The sequence below is a fragment of the Microtus ochrogaster genome, chromosome 5 (genome assembly GCF_000317375.1).
Source record: "Microtus ochrogaster isolate Prairie Vole_2 chromosome 5, MicOch1.0, whole genome shotgun sequence".
Classification (NCBI taxonomy): domain Eukaryota; kingdom Metazoa; phylum Chordata; class Mammalia; order Rodentia; family Cricetidae; genus Microtus; species Microtus ochrogaster.
The window spans coordinates 76,244,826-76,257,056 of NC_022012.1; the positions used below are offsets into that span (position 1 = coordinate 76,244,826).

Here is a 12,231-nt window from a genome sequence, read left to right on the forward strand (position 1 = left end):
AACTATCTTACCCTGTCTTGGCAGGACATGACAGTCCTGTTTTATCCATTCATGGATACTCTGTATCTCTGTCTGTGGTCGAGATATGGGCTTTTCTTTGCCCAAAGGCCAGTTCTGCCAAGAAGAAAGGATCCAGGTGGAGTGTCTTTGGTGCTCAACATTCTCTCAGGAGTAGATCGGATTGCCTTTAAAAAGGCAAATAACTTCTCAAAATAATTGTGAAAACAGTTTTGACCTTGGAGAGCCCCTGAAATGGTCTCTGTGCCCTCAGAGCCTCTGAACATAATCTGAGATTCATGAGTTTTAGCTGGAACAACAGAAAGTGCCATCTTTTGTCAGTGAGTCTGTTTGGAAACAGATCCTTCACAGTCATCTGTGAGGTCTGTCATGTGGAGCTTTTTATTTTTAACTATTGGAATGTCCATGCTTTTTGTAACCAGTGGGAGTAGTTCCAGGTTGCCTCTGTAATAATGTCTGTCTTGCTCAGCTTCTACCCAACATGCTTTCTTGAGAGAAGAGAAGGGATGGAGTTACTAGTACAGCTGTTATAACAATGTGAGCCACTGGTAGGATGTGATGTGTTCCACATCACCAGTTACGGTTCCAAATGGGAAAAAGACGGGGAACTACTGCATCAGACCATCTTACTTATGTGGATGGCTAAGCAAGTGGTTGGAAGTGAAGGAGCCATCTTCAACGCCTCTGCTTTGAGTACCACTGTAAAGGAGAGTGCTTAAAGAAAGGAGGAGCTTAGAGTCAACCACCGGGCAATCAACATCATGTGACAGGCTCCTACAGTGGAGGCCTTCCAGGTAGGCAATCCAGTTTGTCTCAGCCACCTTTGGCTGCATTCTTAATTTCTGTGGTTGCGCCAAAAGAAAAGCCAGTGCTAGAAGAACTAGTCTTCTCGTTGCCAAGAAGCAGTTTGCATCACCTGTTTGGTGTTTGTGAAAGCATAGCATTGGGGAAAGCAGAAGCGGGTACAGAGAAACCAACAATGAACATCATAGATTTAGTGAAAGATCAAAATAGCAGAATGACTTAGAGAGAGGCAGCTTACCAGTGTCGTCCTTTGATGTGGAGTGGGACAGTCGTGCTCAAGTACTTACTTGGGGCAAGATGGAACATTCTGGAAATCTGGAAATACTTGGCCATGGTGGTGCACACCTTTTATCCCAGCTTTCTGGAAACAATGGCAGACAAATCTCTGTGAGTTCAATACCACCCCAGTCTGCACGGGCCAACCAGGTATATGTAGAAAGACCCTGTTTAAACATAACAACTACAACAAAAAACAGCTGGGAAAGGTTTGCAGGCGATCACAGGAGCCATAGGAAAGGAAGCAGGCTTCTCCAGAATGAAGAGGGAAACAGGGCCCTCTCTGCCACTTCTGGGTTTTCTATGGGAAAGACCCTGAAAGTCTTACACAACTACCATGTCATTCTTTGAACTTACCACAAATTCTCTAGACTAGAGAAGATAATTGAGGAGTTGGAAGGGTGGGGTGAAGAGAACACACGAGGGAAGGACTGAGGCTCACGTGACTAGGTCGTCAGGCAAGATCGTCAGGCACGTTTTGTTCCTCGGTTGGCTGTAGATTCCTCAAGTGTCTGCTCTCTGGGCTGTGGTCTGGTTACAGGAGCTAGAGTGATGGGGGAGAGACAGATTATATGAGTAAATAAGAAATCAAAGGAGCCTACTATGGTAAAATTAAAATTTTTCCCTACAATGGTAGAATTTTAAAAGTGGAGATGAAGCATACAAGAGAATGACAGCAAAAAGAGGCCAAGAACACAGCAGAGTGGTGGCGGCGGTGGTGGGGAGAGATAGCTCAGCATCTAAAGGCTTCCTGCATAAAGACCTAAGTCTGCAACTCAAGACTAGGGGAGAGATGGTGGAGACAGAGGATGCCTAGGGCTTCACTGACCACCAATCTAGCCAAAACTGTGAGCCACAGGGTCAGTGAGACACTGTCTTATAAAATAAAGAACAACAGAAGAAGGCAGCCAACATTAACCTCTGGCCTATGCCCCCCCATAGGCACACACATATCACACACACATATACACCATATACAAAGAAAAAGAAAAGAAAGGAAGGAGGGAAAGACTGGGGAGAGAAAGGAAGAAAGAAAAGGAAAGGGTAGTGAGACACAGGGCCTATCATAAAAAGAAGCTGTATTTGGATAGTTTTGTGCTTATAGTAATAATAATGTTCTCACATTTAAATTAAGTTCCTTTTGAGAATTTTAGTTTGGCTCAGCTGAGGTTAGGAAATACATATTAATACATATTAATGATGGGGACATTTATGATTTCATAGCATGTGCCAGAGATCTTGGCCCTTTCATCTTTCAGTCAAAGGTGAAAAGGAAGGCAGGATGGCTGAGAAGGGTGGATCTTAGTGGAAGCAAAGGGAGATAGACAGTGTATAGAATTGGTGTCCAAAAACAGTGCAAACAGAACCTGGAGAGACAGCTCAGCAGTTAGGAGTGTTTCCTGCTACATAGAGCAGGCTCAGTTCCCTGCACACAAGCTGAGCAGTGGTTCAGAGGTCTAAAGGGGAATAAAATAAAAGTTCCAATAGAGCTGTGGTTTTTGTTGGAGGCCTGATGAGAAAATAGGGCTCCTTTCAAATTTGTAGACATTACCCACAGAGGAATTCACAAAGGTTCTTAATCTTTAAGGCTGACAGTATATTGTAACGCCCTGTGCCTTTCTTGAATTATGGCATCCCTAACTTTCTACTCTTCTGCCCCCCTTCCTACTCTTTTTTTTTTAAGATTTATTTATTATGTATACAGTGTTCTGTCTGTCTGTATGCTTGCAGGCCAGAAGAGGGCACCAGATCTCATTATGGATGGCTGTGAGCCACCATGTGGTTGCTGGGAATTGAACTCAGGACCTCTAGAAGAGCAGTAGTGCTCTTAACCTCTGAACCATCTCTCCAGCCCCCCCCCCTTCAGTCTTAAGGACACCAGGTGTAGCCAGAAAACGCAGATTTGTCTCTTTATTTTGAGGTCAATGGTTAACAACTGTATTTTACTTAGCATATCCAAATGTTCTGGTATTAAGATGCCTATCACAAAAATAGAAAATTAACATGGAAAAATTATAAAAAGTCTATTTCTGCTACTATTTGGGAATCTTTTCTTGTATGTTATTTATTTAAATTGGTCATAAGAGCAAAACATGAAGTGGCTGAAATACATAAGAATTTATAGATTTAGGTGATCCTGGACAGAGCACTAATCCCTGACTTCCTCCTCTGTAACAGGGGAAGGTTGAGGCTGATGGCTTATCAGACACACCCTGGTTTTCCTAATGACCTTTGACCTAACTATACCTTTACCATTATATTCTGAAGTATGATGTCTCAGACACAGGACATGCTGCTCAACTCCCAGAAGCCCCAGAATCCTTGATGATCGTTGTCTGGTTAAAGTCACCATTGTACTTAACCTATGCTCCCAGGATTGTTAAGAGTTTTCACGTTATCAACACATTTACTTCATGGATATACAAAATATAAAAATAAACTTAGCTTTAAAACAAAACAAAAACCAAAAACTGATTCCCTGTGGCTGGGGAGATGGCTCAGTAGTTAGAGAGCACTTGCTGCTCCTTGCTGCTCTGCATTAGACTCAAGTTCAGTTCTCAGCAGGGAGCTCATAGCCACCTGTGACTGTGACTCCCCAGGATACAATGCTCTCTCCTGGCTTCTGTGGGTACCTGCATATATGTAACATACACAGACACACATATGCATACATATATGTAAATAAAAATAAATCTGAAAAATTGCCTCCCAACTTTTGTTTTATTGCTGGTGTGTACACTACATGTCACAGAGTGTCCACGTTGGTTATCACAGAACGTGTCCTGTGCTTTGGAAGTGCCCGTACTTCATAACATTAAAATACCTACTTTGAAATTTCCAAAATGTCTTCATATCTGTTACTTCATGTGGTTCTCTATAATAATGTGAGATTGCTAACAGAAAGTGGGTGTATGCAGAAGGATAAGTAACAAGTCCTCACAGCTCTGTATATATGTTTAATATGTATCCTTGATCAGAGGTGCCAGGTTATTTGTTGGAAGACTGACCACAGACATGTGAATGAAACACACCTACTCACACACTGCACATATGGCTACCAAGTGATCAAACGTCTTTTACATTTTACATTGGACATCATCTTAGAAATCTCAGGCTGCCTCTTGACCTTGAAAGAGATATGGTCATGGAATGATCTCAGATATGTTTTTAAATTACACTTTATTCCTTAAGCATCTCCCTTTTCTTCTTATGACCTCAATATATGTTATTTGCTAATATGTCTTTTAAGACATTTTCCTGAATGTAGATGTGTGTAGACAGTGCAACTATAGTACACAAAATTTTAAGTGTTACAATATCACATCAATGCATATTAACAACATTGAAATTGTATCTACCTCTGTTCACTTTCATATGTCCAGTGGTTCTCTAAATTATTAGAGAATTAATAGTCATTTTCTATTTTCTAAAATGACTCCAGCCACTCATTGGTCCTTCTGTCTCTCTTATTCTTAGGTTCGTACGCATAAAACAAAGACTTTCAGATGAGTCGTAAACTCATTTGCTTTTCAGATGTTGTCTGGTGTTTAAACACTGACATCAAAGCAAAGAGGCAATTATCAGTGTTCATTTGGTCTGGAGCCCCATTGCCTGAATTGCTATAGTTTTCCTTATGCTGAAAGAGAACTGTGTGTCACATCTTGCATTTGTCTATAAAGTGCCTTTTTCTAAAGCAGTTACACAGACATGTGTTTGGGCTCAGTAACCACAAGGAGGCATGGAAGCATCTCTCAAAATATGCCAAGTTATTTTAGTTGTTAAAAAAGTTCTACCTTTGGTTCTTGAATTCCTAACAAGCAACCGTGCCTACCTGTGAGGATACATGTCTTTCGAGTTCATGTCTGGATCCACTGTTTTAAGGCCTGACATTAAAGCAGAAGTTATTACTTATTTTGTGAGTATTTCTGGGCAGTGGTAACACTTATGTGTTTTCCCTCTGTCCTGTCTCCAGTAAAAAAAAAAAAAGAACCACAAGACTTTCTTAGTACCGACAGAGTAAATGCCTTGACCTTTCTTGCCCTTTGAAGGTTAAAAGTTCTGACCGGGAGCAGAGGGTGCTTTTTTTGATATGTGAGTTCTTAAACACATGCTTCCGACAGCAAGGGGTTTTGACTGAGCTGTGTAGAATGATTCTGGGACCCAACTTCAAAGTGCGGCATGATTTTAAAGCCAAAACAATCCCTTAAACCCGACCCTAACATTTTCAGACGTCCTTCTGAACATTCTGTTAAATGTCAGATGTTTGCTCCATGCATTTGTGATCTTGATTCGCGGGGGCTTGATTGGTATTGGAAGAATAGCAACCTCTGTTGCAGAAGATGCCATGTAGCACATCTTCCATGCTGAGTCCTTGAGAAATGCAGACTGCGTTCTTAGGATTTTATTGTTTCCGCAAGATGCTTCAGAGGAGACATTTTGCAGACTGTGAGATTTTGAAATTCCCATGTGTGCTATATTGATGTACTGTTTCTATTTTGACACTTTGCCTTTTAGGATATGCCCAGCCTGTGCGAAAACACATTTCTGATTTGGACATACAGCAGAACATGCAGCTGGGGAGGCTGTGTGACATCCTAGGTACAGTAAAGAGCATTACATCAATGACTGTCTGCAACTTTTGGGTAGATATTGGTAAATATTTCTTTTTTCCCCTCCCTCTACAAGGAAAGAACTTAGCTTTCTAACCTACTTGCAAGGTAAATAATTATTTTGTTTTAGTAATGGGCTTACAGTGAAGTCAACTTGAATTTTAAAATGTTTAAACAATTACTATTTGGATAGTTTTCTAAATTCTTTTTTGAATAACAGTTTCTCTCTGATAGACTCAAATCATTTTGATGTATTGATTCCGTCCAGCAAATTGGGTCAAAACTCTCTATTTGTCAATATTGTCTAGCCTGTCTTCTGTGCAAGCAGTAGGAAGACTGAAGATTGTGTTTTCATTATAAGAGTAAGAGAGAAGCGAAGACAGATTCAGAAAACATGGAGTGCCTTGTGGGAGTTCTTAGAAATCCAGGCCCTAGGCAGGTGGAAATGTCCTCACAAAAGTTAAACTGGTACTGTTTTAGTCAGCCCTCAGCCTTAGACTGGATCCAGGAGAGAAAATAGATGACTGCTAAGGTCAGGTTGCAAACCTGGCTGAAAGAAAAGATACAGATTACAAAGCACATGCAATAACATCAGTCAGTTTGTGAGGAACTGACCCCAGATTAAGGGTTAAATAAAAATTGAATTTTTAGAAGTTAACAAGGACTTCTTTGTTTTGTTAAAATATAATTGTTTTGGCCCTTATTTAAGCAATAGGAGGAAGAATTTTATATTATCAATGGCCAGCTGAGCTGGATCCCTGGAATGACATACTTTATATGATTCATAGATATTTCAACAACATTATTATTTTATAAATGCCATTTGGTAACAAAAATACATCAGTACTAGAAATTTCCAGTGTCCTAAAATAATAATGCATAATTGCTTTCATCTGTTATCTAGGCGCACAGGCTGCGCTTCCGCATTACACAGCAACAAGCCCTTCAGTGATGTGAGATTGATTTGTTAGCGCTGCGCTCTTCAACTAACAGCCTGGCTGGCTGGGACCACTGAGGTGCAGCAGAGGGCAGACTTTACTCTGATTTATTTGAATTAATTTTTTTCCTTAGCTTTTTATATACCCTTCTATATATAGTACAAGCCACCACAAAGGAGTATCTTTATAGAAGTTCCTCATTATAGAGAAAAAGTATTAGGCAACTATTTTTGATAATCCAATAATTCAGTCTGTGCCTACAAAGAAAAATTTGCAACTCCAGCCATTTCTGGGCGAGTGTGCCTTTTTCTGGCACATTAGCATTCTGACACAGCAGTGTGACCACACAGCCTCTTCAGGAGGAGGTCAGGGTAGAGGGAGCTAGTGAAGGTATGGGTGCTTTAAATAAAAGTAGAAAAAGAAAGGAGAAATGATAAATGACCTGGGAGGAAAATTAAAACTTCTTTTATTCTGTTAATTACTAGTAAGAGGTATTGGTTTTCCTGCTTATTCAGGAGGGAAATAAAGATAATCTGATCAGACCGCTAAGACTTGCCACTGGATATGGGCTGTGATGTCAGGATGGTCAGGTAGAGGCCCCACAGATAGTACTTTCCCTACCAATCAAAGAAAGTTCCATCTTCATAGCAGCTGCTTTCCATAACTGCCTGTCAAGTAATTGTGTTTGTATTCACAGTGAACTCCCACTCCACTGGATATTAGAGTTAGGGATACATATAGCTCTGACAGAAATGAACAAGAAAAATGACACTATCGACCTGACTTCTTATTATTTGAACCCTAGAGATTTCTTTCCAAGTAAAATTCATTTTCTGCTACTATAGCTGTTTTTTTCTGTTTATATCCTATTCCTTTATGCTTTTCTTAAACACACACAATAACAACACATATTTATATTTGGTTTTTAGACTTACTAGTTTGGTAAGACACTAGTTTCTTCCCCCAAATACAAGACTAGCAATAACTAATGTGATCAGTCAGCAATTGGATACAAGGTATTCAATTACTTTCTGTTCAGCTAATTTATTTTGATGTTTATATGGCAATCTAGTTTCAAAATAAAATTGGAGCCCTTAACTATTTAGCACCTCTACCAGCCTTTTCTTGGGCCAGTTTAAAAGACACCGTCTCCACAAGGAGAGACTTGTACCTGCCATGTCACTAAGTGAGGAGGACAGTCAACCATCTAAACCTCTTCATTCTTCTGAACCCCCAGCCAACCCCAGCCAACCATGGGTGCTTATTGAGTAATTCCTATGTAGTCTACTGTACTGTGACCTGGATAAAGATATAGAGAATTTAAGGAGCTTGGTGAATGCTGAGGATGTAGTTCAGTTGGGAGAGTGCTTGCCTAGCATGTGTAAACCCTTGGGCTTGATCCCCAGCACTGAATAAACCTGACCTGACCATACAAACCTACAACACCACTACTTAGGAGGTGGAGATGGAGGATCAGGAGTTCGAGGCTAGACTCTATTACATAGTGAGTTAAAGGTCAGCCTGGGCTACATAAGACCCCCATTTCAGGAAAAAAATATGAAAAAGCTTGGATTGATAGATTGAAAAATTATCAGAGACTGCAGATGACACTACTTCTTCATATTAAATCAAGGGATTGATCAAAATGAGCCAGGCACAGAGGGCATGGCAGAGAGTCACTGTTGGCTGTGCCATTCGGTCAACCCTTCCTGTGTGCCTGATACTGTACCAAGAATATTTTTCTTTTCATTTAATACTCCAGATCTCTATGCCTCAGTGATTCAGCCCCACATTTACAAATGAAGAAACCAATGCTTAGAAAAGTTAAAATAATGTGCCCAGGGCCCTAGAAAGCTAAACTAGAATTTAATCAGCCTGTGTGCTGTGTACTCTGCCAAACTAAACAAAGCAGTCTGGAAACAGCTTCTGACCTTGCCAGCCAGCCAAGGTGACGCTTCCAGCCCTCCCTCCTCTGAACTTCCCTGAGAAACTGGTCTGACCTGTGTGTTTGAAATGGTTGCTTCCCAAAAGCACTTTGATCTCTAGATTTCCCGGAGTGTTGAGCCAAGTGCTTTGTTCCTATTGTTATCTACATTAGTTAGTTATTTTATGAATGAATTAATGGCTCCATCAGATGCAAATTTCCATCCATATGCTCTTAAAATGTTCTGTAGCACAGAGTGAGTAATCTCATCTCACTATCCCATTTGGACCAGATATTCAATTAGGACTTTTTATATGTGTGTGCTAAGAACATTTTGAGGAAGAAAGCAGTTGGGGCGGTGCTTTCTCTGGACCAGGAATCACCAGATGTGCTGCTGAAGAAATATATTCCTCTCTGGGACCGGAGCCAGGACAGGGTGGCTTCCTGAAGGAATCACTGCTGGTCATAATCAGCCCATTTATTCTGTCAAGACCTTCCCTGAACTGCCCCCGTCTAATCCAAGCAGAGAATGCCACTGAAATTTCATTGGCTTTTTAAAGCTAATAGCTCTGCTTTCTAATTTGCCGGCCTGAATGGAACATTCCCAATGATGCTAAAGGAAATGGTTTAGTTAGATCCCTGTGCGCTATCTGAAAGTTTATTCCATGTCCCCTCACACAGTCTTCCATATTTTGTTGATGGTATCTTCTTTTCTTTAGAGAAATGACAGAGTACAGAAGGGCGGCTTTAGATTGCCGAGATGCATGTGAAGCCAATCTAAATTAACTCTGGCCTGGCTTTTGGATATGCTCTTTGTTTTAAACTACTGTAACCGCAACTGGATGCCAGAGTTCATCATGTCATTTACCTTTATATCAGTAATTAACATTGTGGCCATTATTTCCTAGATGCCAACGTCAGTGTCATCTACATCTGCTCCCATCCTATGAATGATGAGTTAAGGCTGTACTACAGAAAGCTCCTGAGTCTACAAGCAGCTGTCAAATCGGGGTTCTATGAGGATAGGAGTGACCTGCAGAACAGGTTCAGAATCATCACCCCTGAAGCTGTAAACATCTTCACTGTGAGTTTGTCTTCTAATTACTATGGCTTCAGGGATGCAGTAAAATTAAATTGGAAATTTTATAACTTGCCACGCTCTGGTACACATCAGTGAAATATTATTGCAAATTTAACAGCTTTGCTGATTAGACTACTAGTTGGACTGTAGGAAATAAATACCACAGTTTAACTTCAGACTTAGCTGAGCTGCCCCTGCCCAGTTTCTCTGTGGCTGAAGCCTAATTGCAGATACAGGGAGGTCCAATCAAATAGGTAGATTTATAACATTCATCACCCTTTTTCTTAATTTACGTGGAGTTTACCAGGACAGTGGAAGGCTGGCCAGGCCTTTGTAGGCATAAAACGACTCAGGAAGAGAAACTGGACCAGGGCCTCAATTTCTGACTTTCACACAGGTATTCCTTGTAACTCCATACTTTGGTTTCTTTAGAAACAGATGTTCCACATCACATGGTTCTGTATGAACAAGGTTCACATCTGAACGTACTGATTTTTAGTGGGTAGAATGAACTCACATCTGCACAAGAGTTCTAGTCCAAGGCAGTACAACAAATGACTTGAAAGGGGCTTCTCTACATTTTAAACAGCATCTAATCCCCCCCCACACACATTTTATTATCTAATGGGCCATACAATTTTGACGTTTGTTTTAAAAAAGACTCTGCATTTGCTAATAGATAGCCACCTCCATTTACAGATGAGGAACACCATAGCCAGCTCTCTTCATATCATCAGAGAAGGTAGTGGCAGGGAAGGGGTTAAACTGAGAAAGAGTAAACTTGCCCAGGCTGCAGGGAGGAGTGCTTGGAGCATTTTTTTGGCTTTGTGTCTGCTTAGTGAAGCACCTTTGGCATTCACGCAGAGGACGCCTCAGTATTCCTGAGAGTGCTTGCTCAGCTTTGCTTCATTGGCACATGTGGCTGTGGAGGGGAGGACAAGTACCAACGATCACAACTTACTTATACTCTTGGGGTCTCTCATACCCTCCATCAAACGTAAGATCCCATGCCCTCAATGGCACAGCTGATGTAGATGTTAGGAAGCAAAGAAGAACAACACCAAAACCCGTATTTGTTTAGTTAAACTGTTGATAGTCTCAGAGCCAGAAACTCAAGCTAACACTGGTAGCTGCCGGTAGAGTGTGCACATATCTGAAATATTTGTAGACACTGAAGAGGCATGGGCAAGGATAAGGACAGTGGATAAAGTAACATTTATCAGATTCTTAGCATGCATTTTCTCATTTGAGCCTCATGCAGTGCGGCAACACAGAAATCAATGCTTTTCTTTTATTGCTGCAAAACCAAAATTTATTTTCTAGTTCAATGTCTGTGGTAGGGCCAGATTGTGAACAAAAATCTGTCTCCTCTAGGTCTCTACTACACATGGGAATGATGTTTTGTTTGTGGATGACTCAGTGGCCTTGGGCAAGCCTCCTTAGCTTCCTTGTCCTCTGCTCTTCAGCTATGAAAGGGGATGATGGATTGGGTAATTCCAAAGTCCTCTCCAAGTTCATAGTCCTCATCTCTGAAAAGGTTGCCCTAGAAGTGCCCTTTCCCGCTTCCAGGATAGAGCCAGGCAGCTGGCACCCTTGACAGCCTGAGCTCAGGCCAGTGCAGGTCTGCATTGTTGTGAGCAGAAACAGGTAGGTAAGGTTTGAAGTACTCAATATTGCTGTTTGGAGCTTAAATTCAAATTATTTGAGTGATTAATCACTCATAGGCAATCAACTTTTTAAAACACAAAAATTAAGCTCTCGCTTTCAAATCAGTTCTGTTTCTGTTTAGCTATTGCTTTATTTCTTTTTAATGGGTCTGAGAGATTGTCAGTGCTGATTTTCATCCAAATGGATGGCTTTGAGGAGATTTTTTAAAGCGTGCCAAAAATCTGTTTGTGAATCTCTCCAAGTTACTATGTAAAACTAGAATTTGTCATGGTAAGTGTGCTTGTATAAACTAGAATTTGTCATGGGAAGTGTGCTTGTATAAAAGGCATCGTGTCTATTTTGAAGCATTTTAATGTTTATGAGGACATTCTAAACAACTATCTTTGTCTCAAGTCAAAAATAAGAAATAAGTGATGGTAAAAATGAACATAGCCATAAGGAAGGGCATTGGGGACATTCTAGATCTTTGTCATGCATGGTTTTTTTGCTATCTGGAAGTGAGAATGCTGGCTTTCTCTAAATGATCTCACAAGACCTGAGGTCAACAGCATGTCCTCTGCCACCCTCACTGACATCTGAATCTTTATTAAACACCTACTGAACATAATACTATGGTGCCATCATGCCTGAAGACTCAGACATGCCCAGAAAGACATGGAGCTAGAGAGAATACTTGTCGACAGAGATACATATATCTAGAGGAGACAGAACTGTACCCTGGCTGGACAGGTATTCAGATCTTGAATTTGACTGAAATATCTACTTTTCCATCTTCACAGTTCATTAACCCACAGACCTTCACATCTCACTTTGATGGAGGAAGGTCATTGGTTAATTAAATAAAGAAGCTGCTTGCCCTGATAGGTTAGAACATAGGTGGGTGGAGTAAACAGAGCAGAACGCTGGGAGGAA

The 12,231-nt window shown here is 40.8% G+C and overlaps 1 protein-coding gene and 1 long non-coding RNA gene across 2 annotated transcripts in view; one reads left to right on the plus strand and one right to left on the minus strand.

Moving 5' to 3' along the window:
- Positions 1 to 12,231, plus strand: part of Iqch (IQ motif containing H) — a 136,227-nt gene that overhangs the window by 30,194 nt on the left and 93,802 nt on the right. The window contains exons 6-7 of the mRNA XM_013346489.1: positions 5,614 to 5,697; positions 9,479 to 9,654. Of these exons, the coding sequence (XP_013201943.1) occupies positions 5,614 to 5,697; positions 9,479 to 9,654 (260 nt within the window). The remainder of the gene's footprint in view (positions 1 to 5,613; positions 5,698 to 9,478; positions 9,655 to 12,231) is intronic.
- LOC113456078 overlaps positions 127 to 12,231 on the minus strand; it is a 45,384-nt gene continuing 33,279 nt past the window's right edge. Inside the window, exons 3-5 of the long non-coding RNA XR_003376946.1 lie at positions 1,541 to 1,642; positions 1,061 to 1,183; positions 127 to 934 (exon numbers count right to left, since the gene is read on the minus strand). This is a non-coding gene — a long non-coding RNA (uncharacterized LOC113456078). The remainder of the gene's footprint in view (positions 935 to 1,060; positions 1,184 to 1,540; positions 1,643 to 12,231) is intronic.